Genomic DNA, 20,809 nt, shown 5'->3' with positions numbered 1-20,809 from the left:
TTTGTTTTCTATAGTTAGGAGTCTGTTTCTTGGTTTGTATCTCTTTTCTCCCCTTTGCTCATTTGTGTTGTTTCGTAAATTCCACACGAGTGAAATCATATAGTATTTGTCTTTCTCTGACTTATTTTACTTGGTATAATACTCTCTAGCTCCATCCATGTCATTGCAAATGGCAAGATTTCATTCTTTTTTAATGACTGAAAAATCTTCTGTTGTATTTACATAGCACCTCTTCTTTACCCAGTCATCAGTTGATGGACACTTGGGCTTTTTCCATAATTTAGCTATTATAGATAATGCTGCTATGCACATCAGGGTGCACGTGCCCTTTTAAACCAGTATTTTTGTGTCCTTTGGGTAAATATCTACTAATGCAACTGCTGAATTGTAGGATAGTTCTATTTTTAACTTTCTGAAGAACCTCCATACTGTTTTCCAGAATGACTGCACCAGTTTACATTCCCTCCACACAGTGCAGGCAGGAAGGTTCCACTTTCTCCACATCTTCACCAGCACCTGCTGTTTCTTGTATTGTTGATTCTAGCCATTCTGATAAGTGTGTGGTGATCTCTCAGCACAGTTTTGATTTGCATTTCCCTGATGATGAGTGATGTTGAGCATCTTTTTTATGTGTCTGTTAGCTATCTGTATGACTTCCTTGGAAAAATGACTATTCATGTCTTCTGCCCGTTTTTAAATTGGATTATTCATTTGCTACATGTTGAGTTTTAGAAGTTCTTCATAGATTTTGGATACTAACACTTTATCAGATATGTCGTTTGCAAGTATCTTCTCCCATTCTCTAGGTTGCCTTAGTTTCGTTGATTTTTCCTTCACTGTGCAGAAGGTTTTATTGAGATATAATTGGCATATAACATTATATTAGTTTTAGGTGTACAATATAATGATTCAGTATTGTATATATTGTGAAATAATAGCTCTCCAACCCTCTGGGATTCATCTTTGTTCTCTGTGTCTCTGAGATCAGTATCTGGGATTTTTTTTAAAATTCCACATATAAATGAAATCATACTTATTTGTTTTTCTCTGTTTGATTTACTTCACTTAGCATAATGCCCTTATGGTCTATCCAGCGCATTTCCTTCATCCATTCCATCAATGAACACTTGGGTTCTGTTTTTGTTTTTGTTTTAAGATTTCATTTTTAAGTAATCTCCACACCCAAGATGGAGCTCAAACTCACAACCCTAAATTAAGAGTCGCATGATCTACCAACTGAGCTAGGCAGGCACCCCAAGATTGAGGTTTAATTTAAGTCTTTGCTATTATACTTACATAGCTGAAATCAGAGAATAGTATCTTTAAGGTTTAGAAGGGAACACTGCTTTTTCTTATGTCCTATTAGATAAAAACATTTTCTATTAGATAAAAACATTTTCTTCTTCTTCTTCTTTTTATTTATTTATTTTTTTGTCCTTCAATAAAGTTTGTATACTGGCTAAATGACAAGAGTAGAGGCAGAAAAGATATTGTAGTAAAATTCTTATATTTCCTCTCATATCATTATTTTTTTTAATCATTTAATACATTATTTGTTTTAGGGGTACAGGTCTGTGAATCATCAGTCTTACACAACTCACAGTGCTCCCTGTACCACATACCCTCCCCAGTGTCTATCACCCAGCCACCCCATCCCCTACCCCCCTCCCCTCCAGCAACCCTTAGTTTGTTTCCTGAGATTAAGAGTCTCTTTTGATTTGTCTTCCTCTCTGGTTTTGTCTTGTTTCATTTTTTGCTCCCTTCCCCTATGATCCTCTGTCTTGTTTCTCAAATTCCTCATATCAGTGAGATGATATGATATTTGTCTTTCTCTGATTGACTTATTTTGCTTTGTGTAATACCCTCTAGTTCTAGCTACATCGTTGCAAATGGTAAGATTTCATTTTTTGATGACCGTGTGATATTGCATTGTATATATATACACCACATCTTTATCCATTTGTCTATCGATGGACATCTAGGCTCTATCCATAGTTTGGCTGTTGTGGACGTTGCTACTATAAAATTGGGGTGCATGTGCCCCTTTGGATCACTACATTTGTATTTTGGGGGTAAATACCCAGTAGTGCTGGGTCATAGCAATTGGGTCCTAGCTCTATTTTCAACTTTTTGAGGAACCTCCATGCTGTTTTCCAGAGTGGCTGCACCAGCTTGCATTCTCACCAACAGTGTGGGAGGGTTCCCCTTTCTCCACATCCTCACCAACATGTGTCACTTCCTGTTTTATTAATTTTAGCCATTCTGACTGGTATGAGGTGGTATCTCATTGAGGTTTTGATTTGTATTTCCCTGATGCCTAGTGATGCTGAGCACTTTTTCTTGTGTCTTTTGGCCATTTGGATGTCTTCAAGAACATTTTCTTCTGTGTCTTTTAAAGTATCTTACATAAATTTCTCAAAATGATTTTAGCCACCATCCATTTTAAACAATATGAAAAATAAATAAGCCAATTCCTGGCACAAACATATATATAAACTAGTAAAGTCTCAGTACCTTCCGTTATGACATATCTGAAAAGGAACCTTTTAGGAATAGATTATCTTTTAGATTTTAAATTTGGAAAAAAAATGCATATGTGCTTTTCTGTTTATAAAAGTATATTTAGGTTAATTAGAAAATAGGAATTTTAGGATGTTTTAAAACAAAGTCATTTTATATTTACTACTTGTAAATTTAAAAACAATTGTTGGTCAGATGCAATAAAATTCTTATCTAAGATTTATACTATCTGAAGGAGAGAGTTGGGATTCTGCCGTCTTCCTTTTTAATATAGAGAAGGCTTTTTCAGGTACTCCGTCAAAGTAGTATACCTTCTGGAGATGGATCTAGCAAAAATTTTTGTCAAAGAATTTCTGCCACCAAATGAGCCTAAAATAAGTATGCTACAGAAGTCAGACTTTATGTAAAGTAAACCATTTAAAATTATAGTCAGAAACACTATCAAACTTTAATTCTTATTTGATAAAACTGTTTTGCTGTTAATGAAAATGCAGGGTTTTTTCTCTTTTTAGTAGCTATACTCTGCATTACTAAACACTGATATCTTTGAGAAAATTTTTAGCTGAACTAGAGAAATGGATAGTTTGGTTTGTTCAGATTTGTTTCATTCATCACTTTCGAATTAGTTTCTTCTTGAGAAGGAGCATGTCTTAAAACTTTTATCTGTTACCTCCATGCTATTTAAAGGTTACTTGAAAATATATTCTTAAAATATTGATAATTAGAAGAAATACTCTTTTTAATAATAATACTTTGCATTTGGCTACACTATAAATTAAAATTTCAACATTTAATTCTCTACTTCGGTGAATCTGAAGGGAACAAAGAAGACGATGGAACAAATAGATGGAGTATTTAAACTAACCATTATCAGTAACTACACTAAATATAAATGGTCTCAGCAGCCCCCCCAAAAAAGGCAAAGATTGTCAAAGTGGTTAAAAAAGAAACTCTGTGCCATTTATAAGACACCAGTTTTAAATATAAAGATATATATATATATAATGAATCTCCAAAGATTAGGAGCCTGAATAGAACTGAGGATAATTCCAAGATTTGTACTGTCAGTGGTTAGGTGATTTATAACACAGTCAACCAAAGAGGATATTGAAGGAGTGATAGCTGATTGGTGATGTAGGTAATGAGTTCCTGTTAATGTTTGAACATGTGAATACTTGACGTGGTTTGCCACATATCCATGTGGAGATCTGAGCTATCTAGTTGGAAATAATGGATCTGGAACTTGAATAAGTACATTTAGTCAGAAATGTAGATTTAGGAGAAGTATAGCTATAATTAAAGCCATGATAGTGGCTCAACCAGCATATATATTGGCAAGAATATCCTAAGGAATATCAATATTAAAGAAGTAAAATAAAATGGGAAAGAACTTACAGAAAGGTCAAGGCCCACCCTCTATTTTATATTTGAGTTTCCTTTGTTAGGGTAAAATGATCTTATGATTTGGTTTAGGATAGTACGAAAACATTTCCTGTAACATAAGTCCAATAATATTCCTTAAAATACCCAGAAAACAATAGCAATTCCCATCTTCCACTTCTATTATTTATTTTTCTACTAGCCCTAGAGAACTTGGATTACTCAGATAATTAGAATCTCTTTTAGGAACACCTTGACTTGATAACCTTTAAGTCTTCGACTCTCTGGAAGAGTTCACACTTGCTTTAGAAATGTATTTTAATAATGAAATATCACGTAGAATAAACTTACTTCTGCCTTTTCTATGCTTATCATTTATTCAGTGAGATTTATATACTAATCTTGCTGATAGAGTCTGGTTTTCTTCACAAGATTAAGTGGCAAAACAGAGTGAAGTGTTGTTCAGAGAGTGATCATGAGACAGTTAATTTAAGTAGATAAGTAATGACATGAGAAAGCTTGCCTGAGTCCAAGAGAAAAGCTACTCTCTGAGTCCTAGACATAGTGCTACAGATATAAATACATAATTTTCAAAAGTTAAGTATTCCACTAAATACTTTTATAGTCCTTTAAAAAAATCAGTTTCTATATTAGTTACCTATTTGCTGTGTAAGAAATTACCGCAAGAGGGCGCCTGGGTGGCTCAGTGGGTTAAGCCGCTGCCTTCGGCTCAGGTCATGATCTCAGGGTCCTGGGATCGAGGCCCGCATCAGGCTCTCTGCTCAGCAGGGAGCCTGCTTCCCTCTCTCTCTCTGCCTGCCTCTCCATCTACTTGTGATCTCTCTCTGTCAAATAAATAAATAAAATCTTTAAAAAAAAAAAAAAAAGAAATTACCGCAAGATATGACAACTTAAAATAACTAAAGTTTGGGGATGCCTGTGTGGCTCAGTCAGTTAAGCATATGCCTTTGGTTCAGGTCATGATCCCAGGATCCTGGGGTCAAGTCCCACATTGGGACTCAGCAGGGAGTCTGCTTCTCCCTCTCCCTCTGCCTGCTGCTCCCCCTGCTTGTGTGCATTCTCTCTCTCCCACAAATAAATAAATAAAAACTTTAATTTAAAAAAAAGTGAAGTTTTATCTCACACAGTTTCTGAAGGTCAGAAATCTGGAAGTGGCTTAGCTCTGTGGTTTTGGTTCCTGTTCACTCAGGAGAGACCCAAATTGTCAGCTAAGGATGCAGTCAGCTTAAGGCTTTGCTGGAGTTGGGAATCTACTTCCGAGTTCACTCACATGGTTGTTGGCATGCCTTCTTCTTCACTGGTTGTAAGCCAGAGGCTTCCTTTGTTTGTCATGTAGACCTTTATCCATGGGACTTCCAGGAGCCTAAATCTGCAGGTTTTTTATAACCTAACTCAGAAGCGACATGCCATCACTTCTTCTCTATGCCATTGACCAGACAGACAGACTAACCCTGGTACAATATAGGAGTCATCTTCACAAGTATATAAATAACCAAGTGGTAGGGATTATGGGGGTGAGCTTGTAGGATGGCTGCCACAGGTGATATTTAATGGCAATTAGAAAGCAAATCATACCACTTTTCTTCTTAGCGCTTTACCATATTTTAATTTAACCCTTGATATGTCTATGTTGTATAAAATTCTAGAAATATTTGAGTATCCATTATGTGCTAGGCACTGGGATTTTATTTTATAGCTGTCTAAAAAGTCCCATCTGGATCCTGTTAGTCACCTGCTTAAAATCCTTTAATTGATTTAATTCCCTAATCTTTCCTTGTTATAAAATCTGTGTTTCAGCTTTATGTAATGAATCATCTCAGTCTTAAGGACTTATGCCCTGGTGCCATTCTGAGTACTTTATACTTACCATCTCATTTAATTGTTATAACAACCAACCCTATGAGGGAGTATTATTTTCCTCATTTTATGGGAGCTACATGAAGTTTCTTTAAGGCCATATCTTCATAGTTTCTGAGCCATCTATTCTGCTTTCCATTTGAAATGACTTTTATTTTTAAAACTCAAATCAGGCTTAACCTTCTTCTAGGATGCTTTCCTTTAATGTACCTAATCTAGATTTGATATTCTTCTCTTGATTTCCAATGTATATACCCTGTGTGTCCTTTGATTATGGAATTTACTGTTCTGGATTGCTATTTTTTATTTACTTATGTGTTTCCTTCATTAGACTAGAGACTGTAGCATAAGGATTAAAAACCCGGGCATTGGAGTGAGAAAACTTGTGACCAAGTCCTGGATCCACCACTTACTAACTGTGTCTTTGGGTAACTTAATCCTAGCCTACCTTTCATCAGTTGTAAAATGACATAAAAAATAGTACCTTCCTCTTACAGTTTGTTGTAGGAAGAAATAAAGTACTCGGTGCTATGCCTGGCATTCGGTAAATCTGTAAACTCTTTAAGGGCAGAATTAGTGAATGCTTATTATGTGCCATGTACTGTATCAAATCCTTTGTGTCATTTATTTAATTCTCACAAAAATCCTATGTGGGTAGGTACTGTCATTAATGTTTTATTCTTCTCAGTGGCTATAGTGCCTGTCATAGAACATGAGTATTTGTGGAATGAATAAATAAATGGTAGATGGAATTATGGGGAGTAGAGTAATCGTAGGGGAAGACAACACCATGGGAACACAGCTAAAAGTATAGCAGGCACAAAGAATAAAGAGAAAATGGGCAAAGAACATGGTTTATATCATAGTGTAGGAGCAAACAGCACATGCTCTTGAAACAGACTTGGGTTTAAATCCCGGCTCCACCATTCATTAGCCATATGACATGGGGCAGATTTCTTAACTTCTTGTTTCAGGTTCTTTACCTATAAAATGGGGATAACAAATAGTATGTATTTGATAGATTTACTATGAGGATTACATGAAATAATGTTTGTAAAATATTTTTGCATTTGGCATATAGTAGATGCTCAGTAAGTACTTTTAAATTGAGAGAATAAAGAAGACAGAATTTTGGTAGTGAAGAAAGTAAAATATTATTATGAAGTATGTGGTAATGACTTGGAATCATTAATTATAGTTATCAAGAAAAGACACAATGGAAGAAAGATCACAGTTCTTAGTCTACTTTACAGTGTGTTACCCTTACTAGACAATAAATTTTCACTGTGGGTCCGGCATTAAAGATTACTTCTCATAAAGTTAATGAAATGTTTCTAATATTCTGTCTTCTTACCTTATCATCACTTTAGCCCAAATGTTGGGAAAATGAGAACCAAAAGTCTTCTGTCAGTGACTGACTATGTTATGATTTAGGGAATTTCTGAGTTTCACAATAGAAACTATACTTTTATATCTGACTGATCTCAAATTAGTCTGGGTCATAAGTATTCAAAAAAATAGAATTTAGGGACTGGTTGAAAGGATGCCCTTTGAAACCTAAGAAGGCAAGAAATGGAGTTGTTAAAATAGTATTGCTATTTAAGAATGAGTGAGTCAGTTTTTAGAAATTTTTATCAGAATTAGAAAACTAAAATTATTTCTTAAAGGGGTTGCAGAGGAGAGATAAATATAAGGGAGACATGGCAGGGGATCAGGTGGGATCAGGGGATCAGGTGCATTAGAATCTGCGGAGGAGCTTTTCCAAAATGGAGATATTCCCCCTTCCTGATATTATCAGAATTTTAGGGGTTGTGGAGAAATTAGCCTGTGTGTTAAATAAAGCTTCTGTGGGGACTCTGACATATACTGCCTTCCAGCTAAATTAGAAGCTATATAAGCAAGTAAGCATTTACCTTATAAAATATAATTGAGTCGTTCTAGGGATGATCTAGGCCACTGATGGTCCAGACTTGAAATTACTGATTAGAGATTCTGCACTCTTATTACACTTAAAGACATACACAATTTAACAGTGTGTTTGAATGCACAGATTTTAGTTAAAGTTTAACAGTTTTACTATCTCATAGTTACTTTGTAGACTTTTTTCTTTGAAATTAAGTACAAAAATTAAGTTGGCATGGTTATACTCATGTGCTGAAACTAAGCTGTGCCTATAGAACCTTACTTTACATTTACCTGTCAAGTTATTATTGAGCCCATATTTGGCCAACCCTTATTTTAAGGCTTCAGGATAAGCATGGCCAAGGGGTTTCCAAAGCCAGGGTAGGTGTAGAAATAATAAATGTGTATATCAACAAAAACTGATTGCAGGGAGCATAGTCCCAAGCCTATATAATGACTCAGATCTAGTTCAGTTTCAGATTGGAAACTTTAAGGATTATGAAATTCTGAGAACTCAAGAGTATGTCCACCTAGAGGGGAAGCAGCAAAGCCCAAAACTAGTGAAATTCCTCTATAGTGTTGGCTTAAATTTCTAAGTTTGTTTTATTTTCTCAAAAACAATTCAATGTCTAGTCATTAAATAATTTTTGACACAAAACTTTGGTGCTATGAATAGGTTAAACCTGCTGCAATATTTCCCATCATGGAATAATATATGTAGGTAAAAGGTACTAAGTAGATTCCCAAAGGTAAAAATGTGGTGATTTTGATTCTCTGGTAGAGAGGCCCTAGTAAAAGCAGGAATCATTTGGAGAAAAATGACTTTTCTTACGATTATTTAATCATAGGATATGTATTTTTGTTCTTTTACTTTTTTACAAATCCTTGTCATCAGCAGTATTAATAGATAATTTGATGATTCCTCACTTCAGCATGGCAAACATGTTTGTTCCTCACCTTTGAATTCTCATCCCTCCATCTTGTGCTTTTCTGTTCAGTCATAACCATCTACTTCTTCCAAGTTTGACAAAACATCCTTGATTTCATTATATTCAGACATGCTAGTTTCCTCTCATAAGCTTTCATACCCGATTCCTCTTTTATTTTTTATTTTTATTTTTTTAAAAGATTTTATTCATTTGTTTGACAGATGGAGAGCAGAAGTAGGCAGAGAGGCAGGCAGAGAGTGGGGGGAAGCAGGCTCCCCACTGAGCAGAGAGCCCGATGTGGGACTTGATCCCAGGACCTGAGATCATGACCTGAGCCGAAGACAGAGGCTTAAAGGCTTAACCCACTGAGCCACCCAGGTGCCCCCTGGTTCCTCTTTTTTTTTTTTTTTTTTTAAGATTTTATTTATTTATTTGACAGACAAAGATCACAAGTAGGCAGAAAGGCAGGCAGAGAGAGAGGAGGAAGCAGGCTCCCTGCTGAGCAGAGAGCCAGATGCGGGGCTTGATCCCAGGACCCCAGGATCATGACCTGAGCTGAAGGCAGAGGCTTAACCCACTGAGCCACCCAGGCGCCCCTCCCCGATTCCTCTTTTAATGTCCATTTCTCATACTGTTATTTCCCTTAAGAATATTAATTCTGCCTACTGTATGAATTTTTATTCATTTTGCAAATATTCATTATAGATTTTCTTAATGCTTTCAGTTAAATAAGATTGCTTTGGGTTAGGAACAGTAACTTTCCCACAGTATTTAAGGTAAATTATACAAATAATGACTCTTCAACACAATTTTATCACAAGTCTTAGAACAGAGGACCCTCTCATTGGATATACTTGCTGTGGCCATTGAAGCTAGTACTTGATGGTAGTGGACTTTTGACTCCTGTAATATTTCATTTAGAAAAATGGCTCTCTTAGTTTAATTGCATAAATTTTGCATTTCCATTTGGAGCTGCCTACCCAGAGCAAATATGTCAAACATCTTCAAGTAAATCCTGACCCGGTTTTAGAATTCTTGGCTAATTTTGAGTTAGGAATTCCTTTCTTTAAACAGTATTTTAAAATTAATACAACAAATGCAAAATATAACATATTTTGTGTGTTACATTTTTTTGAAAGGCTTCAAATAATCCCCAAGATCACAAAATAACTTAATTTGAAATTAAAAAAATAGGATCTACCCAAATTGATATACTTCTCATTGTTTTTGAAAAAGTTGATGAAGATACTGATTTAGAAAATACTTTTAAAAATACATTTTAGGGGCGCCTGGGTGGCTCAGTGGGTTAAGCCGCTGCCTTCAGCTCAGGTCATGATCTCAGGGTCCTGGGATCGAGGCCCGCATCGGGCTCTCTGCTCAGCAGGGAGCCTGCTTCCCTCTCTCTCTCTCTGCCTGCCTCTCTGTCTATGTGTGATCTCGCTCTGTCAAATAAACAAATAAAATCTTTAAAAAAAAATACATTTTAGGGTACATAGTTGTTTGAAATATTGGTGTGTGTAAAGTTGTACATAATTGACATAATAACATTACTACTTTAAAGTTTTCAAGTTCTTAAAAATATCTGCTTTTAGTCTATGATTTAACAAAGGGGTTGCTGTTTTGAGAGACTTAAAAACTGCTCTAAATGATCACTTTCAATGAAAATCAATTAGAATTTTGGACCTCTTTTGCATAATTTCTAATATTTAACAAGCATGTTTTTCAAAAACAGTGCTTCTAACTAAACATCGTTCAAACTGGTTATAATATAAATTGTCCAGCATTGCCACAATTTGATTCATAGTTCATCATTGTATTGTTTTGGTATTTATTATACCAAACAGTTAACTTGGAAAGGAAACTAATATTTTACGTAAACTCTCACTGTTTGGTAAATTATATAATTATGTTAAGCAAATACTGTAGAAGTTGTAGATAGTCATCTCTGATTAAATAATTACATAAAACTTTGTGTTGCTTTCTGCTAGAAGAATGATTATCAGGAACATTTCACTTTATTAAATAGTGTAGTACCAGGATTAGCCTCGGTAAAATTAATTCATGCACTTGTTTAATTGCTCCTGTCTTTTATACTAAGAAATTAATGAAAATTATAGTTTAGTCAGTGGGTAAGAGCTCAGACTCTGGAGCCTGGCTGCCCACGTTCAAATCCTTTTGTTAACCTCATTTTCTCTGTCTCTCAAGTGGGGATAGTATACCCATAGGGTTTTATGAAAATTAAATTGTGTACATGCAGTAAGCATTTACTAAATGGTAGCTGTTCTTGTTAATAGTGGATGTTAATATAGATTTCTTTTTCAGTAAATCCTTTGGATAAAGATGGAAAACCATAGTTTAATTAACAGAATATTTTTAGTAAGTCATATTCTGATACTTGTTCTAGGAAGCTACTCTATTCCTTCTTTATTATTAAAAAATAGCTTTAAAAGTTTTGGTTTTTATATTTATAAACTCAAATGTTATTACCCTATACTCTGAAAATAATTTTAGTGCATAACATAGTATATAGTATGCAGCCATAGTTTTCTAAAATAGCTAAGCTTTGTGATCCATGAAATGAATAATGATAACACTTAATTCACAGATTTATTTTGGGGATTACATGAGATAATACATTTGAATTGACTTTTTCTGTAAATTGAAAGTGCTTTAATTCGTGTCTAAGCAAACCACAAAAGTGATATTTCATTCTGTTTTGCCAAATGTATCTTAAATTAACTAACTCCATTATCAGTTTAGTGTTCAGTGCCCCAAGGGGCAAATTTCATAGTAGGGTCAATGCAAGTACAAGTGAATGGCTCCTTAAATTTTGCATCCTAGATACCTCTCTTGCTTTACCCTAATCCTGGCCCTGTTTTATACTGCTTATACACATTTTTTTCTTGAAGAGAAGATAGGCTGAAAGACATTTTGGCTGATAACATACTACTGCTGAAATAAAAATAACCCAGAGTATGCTGGTAATTTCATATTTTTGGCTCAGCTTATAGTGAAGCTAAGGACTTAAGTAAGTTAATGAATAGTAGGCTTTTCTTTTTTAAATTTCAGATCAATTGCATTAATTCCTGAGTTATATGCATATGACTTCAAAGTTGTTTGCTCTCATTGAACTTGGTACTAAACCTGCCTGGCACATTCTTCATGCATGTTGGAGCTAGGAAGTTGGAAATTGATAGGAAATTCTGCCACTTGAAACAAAGCTAAGGCAGTATGGGTTATGGTGACCTCTAGCACCTGGAATACATTCCTGAAAGCAAACAATAAATCATTTAATTATTCAGCAACTACTTTTAGAACTCCAGTTCTATGCTAGGAATGTATATGAATGTATATAATAGGAAGCAAGACACAGTTGAATTAGCTATATCTATATTAGTGATTTGTGACAAGAAAATTTCTATCCTAAAATACAGTTTCTATTGTAATAGATGTCCCATTTCTCTTAGTTTATTCAAATTTTTTAGCATGGTCTTTATAATTTTGGATCATCAGGCTGCTGTTTTCCTTTGTCTCTAGCAGCTTCTCCATTACTGCACCACCACTTTACTTTAGTACCAGTACCCTCTTTTGATTTCCTAAAATAATACCAGTTTCTCGGCACATTTTCCTTCATCTTGGGAGACTTCTGCCTGTTGCTCCTCTCAAAGCACAGCCTCTTTATCTTCCTTCAAGTCTAAGCATCCGTGTTACCTTCTCAGATATGTCTTCCTTAAATCACCCTCCAGGGTATCCATTTGTATATTCTTCATAAGAAATTCTGTTGTTTCATAGAATTTTTCTGAATCTGTCATTAGCTACTTATTTCCTTGTTTGTTTGTTTAAGATTTTGTTTATTTATTTGACAGACAGAGATCACAAGTAGGCAGAGAGGCAGGCAGAGAGAGAGGAAAGGAAGCAGGCTCCCTGCTGAGCAGAGAGCCCGATGCGGGACTCGATCCCAGGACCCTGAGATCATGACCTGAGCCGAAGGCAGAGGCTTTAACCCACTGAGCCACCCAGGTGCCCCTCCTTGTTTGTTTATTGACTGCCACTTCCCAGGGACTCCCCATGTAGGGAGGAGCCATATCTGTTCCTGGTGCATAGGAAGTATTCAATAAATGTTTGATGCTTGGTGGATACAGTTTTTACAGACAAAACTAATTTTTAGTTTTACTGCAGATTGCCTAAATGTTCCATTATACTCCACTGCACTTCATTTTGAAAAAAAAAGTCTTCTAAATAATAGGCATTCTGAAATAATTTTTCATGTTTTTATTTTCTTTGAGTAAAGTAAACATACATATGTGTTTGACCAATGCTTAAAGGAAAAAGAAGGGGGAAAGGAGTAAGTAAATATTTTATTTTTAAAGGATCCAGGTTATATATTAGGACAGAATTAACCTCAAAGAACTTTGAACACTTTTACCTGCTCACTTTTCATTTATCAACAAATGTTTATTGAGTCCCTATAGTGTGCCAGGCAATTTTAGACATTTGGGATACTGTTGTGAATAGGATAACTGTAGGAGACAGTTAAACAAGTAAACAAATGAATACATAATTGATTTCAAATAATGATCAGTACTGTGAAGAAAATAGAGTAAAGTTGAGAGTAGCAGCAAAGTGGGAATTATGATTGTCTTGGACAGGATGTTCAGAGAAGGCTTTGCTGAGGAGGTGCTGAGGATACAGCGTGAATAATGGAATGGGTCGAGTCATGGAAAGCTCTGGTAAAGAGGATTGCAGACAGAGGAAACAGTAAATACAAAAACTGGGAGAGGGAGAATCATGCAGACAAACAGAACAAAAAGATGATCTGTTTGGAAGAAGTAAGTAAGGAAGAAAGTAGTAGAAAGTGAGGCCTGAGAGGGGGCCAGCTCTCAAGGCACCGTGGCTTAGAAAGCCAGGATAAAGAGTTTGGATTTATTCTAGTATAGATGGAAAGTCATTGGAGGGTTTTGAGTAGGGTGGAGGGTGTGAGGGGTAGTTCATCAGCTTTATTGAAAAGACTGGAAGGCAGCAAGAGTGGAAGTATGAAAAGCAGTTGGAGGATGCCTTTGTGGTAGTACAGACAAGAGATAATAATGGCTTAGACTACAGTAATGTTAGAGATAATGAGAAGTTAGACTTGGGATGTATTTTGAAGTTAGAGTCAACATGACTTCCCAGGATTGGTGGAGTTTGAGGGAAAGAGTAATTAAGGATGACTCTTTTTTTGCTTTGGACAACTGTATATAAAGAATGATAATGATATGGGAAAAACTAGAAAAGAGCAGCAGTTTTTTGGTGGTAGAGGATTGTTAAAGTTTATTTTACACATAGACATCAATTGAACATTGAGTTAGGTGGAAGAGGACAGATGCCTCTGAAATGATTCTTCAAGTCCACTGATCTCTGGCAGTTGGGGAATTGTTTGTAATTTTTAGCTCCTATCATAGAGTGTCTTATAGAGTAGACAACAAATATTGGGTGGAAGGTGGAATGTATGAATGTGTGAGGTGGACATTCATACATTTGAGCAGATACATTGTCCTTTGTATAAAGGCATTTATTTAGATGCATAAGTAAGAACTTAACCATAATAATTTCAAATGTTTGCATAACACTTGTGCCCGGCTCTGTTGTAAATGCTTTACATTTATTATTAATTCACTTAATTCTCACAATACTGCAATTTAAGTATTGTCATTACTATCACCACTTTACAGTTGAGGAAAGTGTCATAATGTGTTTAAGTAACTTGTTCAAAGTCATGCAACCAATAAGGGCCAGGATGTGAACCCATGTCATATGACTCCAAAGTCTCACAGCTGTCTACTGCACTATATTTCCTCCTATTAGCATGACATACTCATTATCCTAAAGCTATTTCTATATGTCTGTGTGACCGCTTGGGTTGGGGGAGATGCAATAATAAAAGTGATACTTGAGTGAAACATAAAGACTATTGATAAAAAAAAAATACTACCTTAATCCTTGGAGGAGGCATTCACTTTAGTATAATCCTATTGTGCTAATCTGAAGAGAGAGTAAAATGCCTGATTAGTAGTATACCTGAATCCTCTAAAGGCTCAAGTTTATTCACATTTCTTTGTCTTTTTGTAAAAAGTTTTTTTTATGAATGTATAATGTATTATTTGTTTGAGGGGTACAGGTTTGTGATTCATCAGTCATACACAACACCCAGCACTCACCACACACATACTCTCCCCAGTGTCTACCACCCAACCACCCCATCTCCTACCCACCTCCCTTCCAGCAACCCTCAGTTTGTTTCCTGAGATTAAGAGTCTCTTATGGTTTGTCTCCCTCTCTGGCTTTTTTCATTTTTTCTTTCTTTGTGAATCTTAGGGTCTCTTAAAATGTCATTGAAAGAAAAATGGGTTTAGGCCACTTCTGCTGAATATATGTGGATTTATACCCGCACTATTTTCATTAAAAAATATATTTTGTATATAATTCGTCAGTGGCTAGAAAATATAAAACACTGACTATGACATCCATGCATTAGCTGGTGTTATTAGCATTACTTTACTCCGATGAAAATGCTTACTTAGATTGCACTTCAGAGTGCCCTTAATGAAAGGAAAGACTAGGAAAGAATTATTTGATAATAAAAATTACATTGTATGGCACCTGGGTGTCTCAGTCAGTCAAGTATCTGCTTTCTGCTCAGGTCATGATCCCAGGGTCCTGAGATCGAGTCCCTCGTTGGGCTCCCTGTTCAGGGTGGACTCTGTTTCTCCCTCTGTCCCCCCACCCCTGCTCATTTTCTCTCTCTCTCTCTCTCTTGCGTGCACGCACACTCACATGCACAAAAATAAATAAATAAATAAATAATCTTTTTAAAAATTACATTATGGGGGTTATAGAAAAAAAACCTAGTATTGTTTATTTTTAAAGATTTAGCTTAACCTAGTTTATTGTGGTTTTAGTCAAATAGAAGTTTTTAGCCAGACCAATACATCTTTTTCTTTTTGACCTCTGGGTTTTGGTCAAACCCACAAAGTCCTCCCTTATCAAGAAGTTGTAAAGATGGGGTGCCTGGGTGGCTCAGTGGGTTAAGACCTCTGCCTTCGGCTCAGGTCATGATCTCAGGGTCCTGGGATCGAGCCCCACATCAAGCTCTCTGCTCAGCAGGGATCCTGATTCCCCCTCTCTTTCTGCCTGCCTCTCTGCCTACTTGTGATCTCTCTCTCTCTCTCTGTTAATAAATAAAATCTTAAAAAAAAAAAGTTGTAAAGATACTGTGTTTATTTCTAATAATTTTAAAATTTTGATATAAATAATTCATTTTCTATAAATTGTAAAGTTATAATCTCTTCCTTTCAAATTACTGATCTTTTCAACACTTTAGTGAATGAACTTTTTTTTTTTTTATGAAGATTTCATTTATTTGTCAGAGAGCAAGAGAGAGTTTGCACAAGCAGGGGGAGTGGCAGGCAGAGGGAGAAGCTGGCTTCCCAATGAGCAAGGAGCCTGATGCAGAACTCGGTGCCAGGACTCTGGGATTATGACCTGAGCCAAAGGCAGGTGCTCAACCCATTGAGCCACCCAGGCATCCCTGAATGAACTATTCTTAATATTTTTACAAAACCTACTTATTTTCTACATTGCTTTGTGTATTTACTTACTGTTGTACCACTTTCCCTTTTGATATAAACCCAGCATTTTGACAATCTCTCTGTTTTCTTGTTGTTCTTAGGTCAAGGATTAAAAAAGTAAAACATGGATGGGCTCTCTTTTTATGAATTTATAAGCAGTCACCTCCAGAAAATCATAAATTTTGAATCAGTGTTTTAGTGACTTTTGCTGCTAGTCTTATCTTTTTATAAATGGTATTTTAAAAATTAGACTTTCAAGCTCTTTGCTTGATATATAGAAGTGTAATTATTTTTCATATTGTGAATAATGGTATTGTAATTTTTTTCATTTAATACTTTAATCTTTTATTTCTTTTCATAGTTGAGCTGGCTGGAACCTCGCAAACAGTGTTGAATAGAAAGCTCATATGATAATAGGCATCCTTTTGTTGTCTCTGATTTTTTTAAGGGCAATGATTATAATGTTTGACCATTACATATGATGTTTGCTGTGGGTTTTGGTACGTTTGTATATGCCATTTATCAAATTAGGAGGTACCCTACCATTCCTGGTTGAATAAGTTTTCTCCCTCCCTTCCTCCTTTCCTTTCCTTTTCCTTCTCCTTTCTTCCTTTTTAAAAAATATTTTATTTGTGTGTGTGTGTGTGTGTGTGTGTTCCGAAATTCATTGTTTATGCACCACACCTAGTGCTCCATGCAGTACGTGCCTCCTTAATACCCACCACCAGGCTCACCCAACCCGCACCCTTTCCCCTCCAAAACCCTCAGTTTGTTTCTCAGAGTCCACAGTCTCTCACGGTTTGTCTCCCCCTCCGATTTCCCCCAGTTCACTTCTCCTCCATCCCCCGATGTCTTCCGTGTTATTCCTTATGCTCCACAAGTGAGTGAGTGAAACCATATGATAATTGACTCTTTCTGCTTGGCTTATTTCACTCAGCATAATCTCCTCTAGCAATGGCCACAGTCACCAAACTGTTGAAAGAACCAAGATGCCCTTCAATGGATGAATGGATAAAGAAGATATGGTCCATATATACAATGGAGTATTATGTCTCCATCAGAAAGGATGAATACCCAGCTTTTGTATCAGCATGGACTGGACTGGAGAAGATTATGCTGAGTGAAATAAGCCCTTCCCTCCTTCTAATTACAAATAGGTTTTAAAATGAGAACTTATTCCTTCATTGATTTTGATAAGATTTTTCACCTTTGACTTACTTATTAGTGAGGTGAATGCCATTATAGATCTTTCCATGTTGAGATGGTTTTGCAAAATGGATAAACTCAACTTTGGTAACAATATATTCTCTTTTTGTCACTGCTGATTTGAGTTGCTATTATTTCTTGTTTAGGATTTTTACATCTCTGTTCATGAGTAAGAATGGGCTATAATTGCCTTTTTGATGTCCTTGACAACTTTTAGTATCACTGTTGTACTAGTTCTCATAAAATGAGATCAAGAATGTTTCTACTTTTCCCATTCTCAGAAGAGTTTGAGTAAAAGTGGAATCATCTGTTCTTTGAATGACTGGTAGATTTCACTGGTAAAACCAAAGGTGCTTGATATGCTTGATATCCTTATAGGGAGATTTTTAATTACCGATTTAGGTTTTTTAATAGTTTTGGGGAGTATTAATACTTTTTAATTTTTTATTCATTTATATTTTTTGTGGAATTTTCCATTTGGTCTAAGTTTTCCAATTTATTGACATAAAGTTATTCATAATAATCCCCTATTATCTTTCTAATTTTTTTGATGATGGTCCTACTTTTTGCTCCAAATACTGTTTATCAATCTCTTTTGTTTTTCTCAATCTGACTGGAGGATTGTTTAATAAAGTTAATTCAGAGAACTGATTATTAGCTTTGTGATCAAACTGTATATTTTATCTTTCTTTTTAGTTTCATTAAATTATGCTCATGTCTTTATTATTTCTGTCTTTGTACCTTCTTTGGGTCTTTTCTGTGCATTTTTCCTCTTAATTTCTTTTCTCATGTTAACATTTGAAGTTATAGATTTTTCTAGTCCTTTACATATATAGAACAAAAATTGGCAATTAGTATTTTAAGTGGAGAAAAGGATCTCATCTGAATTCTGAATTTCTGCTATCAATTATAACTAAATTTGTAGTGCTTTCCATGTCAGACAAAATGATTTTGATAAGTACATGGGAAAATAATACTTACCAACGTGGTTTTAATGTCATCTGGTTTGATATAGGATTCACCTTTATTTGATTTGATTAAACAAGCAAAAGACCGAGAAGGACCAGCTGATCACCTTGAACCTGCTTGTACTCTCAACCTTCCACTCCAAAGTAATCACACTGCCGCTGATATGTAAGTAGAATGTATGATATGTTATTCATTCAACCTGCAATTACATTTTGAACATGGTATAAGGCACGATACTCTATAGAAACTATAGGGAATAGAATTTTGAATAAGATATTGGTTTTGCTCTGAAGAAGCAGGAATATAAGGCACATGACCCAAATAAAGATCATATAAAGTGGTACAGAGTGCTGTTGAGATCATTTAGGGTTAATGTAATAAGGATAGTTTTCATGGTGGAGATGGCAAATTAATTAGGCCTGAAAGATGGAAAATAGGATTTCTGTGTGGAAACTGGAGAGGAAGGAGGAGACACAAAGTGTTCCAAGAGTCAGAAAAGTCTAAGGCCAGGAAAGCAGGAAACATTTTCAGGGAGTACAGATCAGTGCATTTGGGGTGAAGCATAGGATAGGCATAGGAACTAGGGTGGGACATCAACAATCAGCATCGACATCAATAATTAGTTGGTAAGTACATGATGATGATGGTGATGATGGAAGAAGAAAGCTAATAGCTAATATTTCTTGAGGGTTTACTGTGTGCTGGACAGTTGCCTAAGTGCCCAAGATTCTTTTATTTTTCCATTTAATCTTCATAACAGCCCTGTAAGGTAGTAGATTCTGCTATCAGCCTCAGTTATCTGTAAAATAGGAATTAGAGAAGGTAATGCGCCAAAGTCAACAGAAATCAAATCCAAGCAATCTGATCCCAAAACTCATGTACTTAAACATTCCAGCTACTGTGCCTTTCATAGAAATGTGCCTACTGTTGTTTCTGTTTAGTTCGGTCTAGGAATTGACATTATAATGTTCTGTGATTAGTTCAGGGACTATTTTCCAGAGATGTCCTTTCCATGCTAACTTGTACCCAGAGTATTTCTAGCATAGGATGCCTCTGCCTTCATATATAGGTTTGTCTGCTAGGTTATGCACTAATATAAACAGGTCAAGACTTATCTTTTTTCTAAGTGCCAGGATGTTTTCTAGATACTGAGAATAAAAGGCGAATAAGATGAACTAGGTTCTTCCTCTCATAGCGCTTAGGTTATGGGGGAAATAAACTAATACGTGATGTGTTTTTAGAGTATACACTAAATTTGGACATCTGGTTGGCTCAGTCAGTAAAGCATGTAACTCTTGATCTTGGGATTAGGAGTTCAAGCCCCATGTTGGGTGTAGAGATTACTTAAAAAGAGAGAGAGGAAAAAAAAGAGAGTATACCAAGTACTGTAATAGAAATAAAGTAACATGAGAGAAACTGAGTGTAGGAATGCTTAGGGAAGCTTTTTCTGATAAAGTGATATTTTACCTGAGACCTCAAGGACAATTGGATGTTGGCTAGGCACACATCTGCATCATGTACATTCCAGACAGAGCAAATGGCAAGTACAGTGGCCCTAGAACAGACCAAACTTAGCTGGTTTGAAGAACAGAAAGAAGTCCCAGTGTGGCTGGGGTAAAGTGAATAAGAGGAGGTTGGAGGTACAAGATAAGGTTGGAGAGGCAAACTGAGGCCAGACCTTGTAGAGTCCTATGAGCCATAGAAAAGGTTTTGGATTTTAGCAGAGAATGGAAAAGCATTAAAGTTTTAAGTAATGGTGCAGCTTGCTATACTTTGTATTTTTAAAGGTCTATTTTTTGGCTGCTATTTAAAGTGCAGGTGGGTTTGGAGGAGGGAAGAAGTAGGAAGACCAGTTTGGAGACCGTTTTAACAGTCCAAGTGAGAGATGTAAGTGACTTGATCTAAGATATGTCAGTAAAGATAGAAAGAAATGGAATGATCCAGGATGTATTTTAGAGGACGATTTAATAAAACTTGGTTTTGCATTGAGTTTGAAGAATTGGGAAAAGGGAGAAATTAAAAATAGCTCCTAGGTTTTAGATTTTAGAAACTGGATGTAATGTGGAGTCGTTTATTGAGATGGGAAAAACAGAGGGAAGAAATCAAGACTTCCCCTTTGGCCTTCTTAAGTTTGAGATTCAACTAGTGATCTTCTATAGGTAGTTGAATATTTGTACCTAGAACTCCAAGTTTAGTTTGTCTACAATGTTGTGAATTAGAGAATTGAAGGGAAGTTCAAGATTGGAAGTAGACTAAACCCTGGTACTTAAAAGGTTACAATGGTGATTCCCTTTTCCTAGTATACTAGTTAACATACTACATATAGTAGAAACATCCACAGTAAAGTACAAATCCTCTTTCCTGCTTAGAATTATTTCTTAGCTACTAAAACAAAATTAGAACATAGATCTGAATTATCCC

General features: G+C 35.7%; 1 protein-coding gene across 1 annotated transcript in view; it reads left to right on the top strand.

Moving 5' to 3' along the window:
- Positions 1 to 20,809, top strand: part of RB1 (RB transcriptional corepressor 1) — a 154,868-nt gene that overhangs the window by 110,104 nt on the left and 23,955 nt on the right. The window contains exon 18 of the mRNA XM_047723407.1: positions 18,435 to 18,553. Within this exon, the coding sequence (XP_047579363.1) occupies positions 18,435 to 18,553 (119 nt within the window). The remainder of the gene's footprint in view (positions 1 to 18,434; positions 18,554 to 20,809) is intronic.

The sequence above is a fragment of the Lutra lutra genome, chromosome 3 (assembly GCF_902655055.1).
Source record: "Lutra lutra chromosome 3, mLutLut1.2, whole genome shotgun sequence".
NCBI classification, from domain to species: Eukaryota; Metazoa; Chordata; class Mammalia; order Carnivora; family Mustelidae; genus Lutra; species Lutra lutra.
This window is presented reverse-complemented; position numbering and strand designations above follow the sequence as displayed.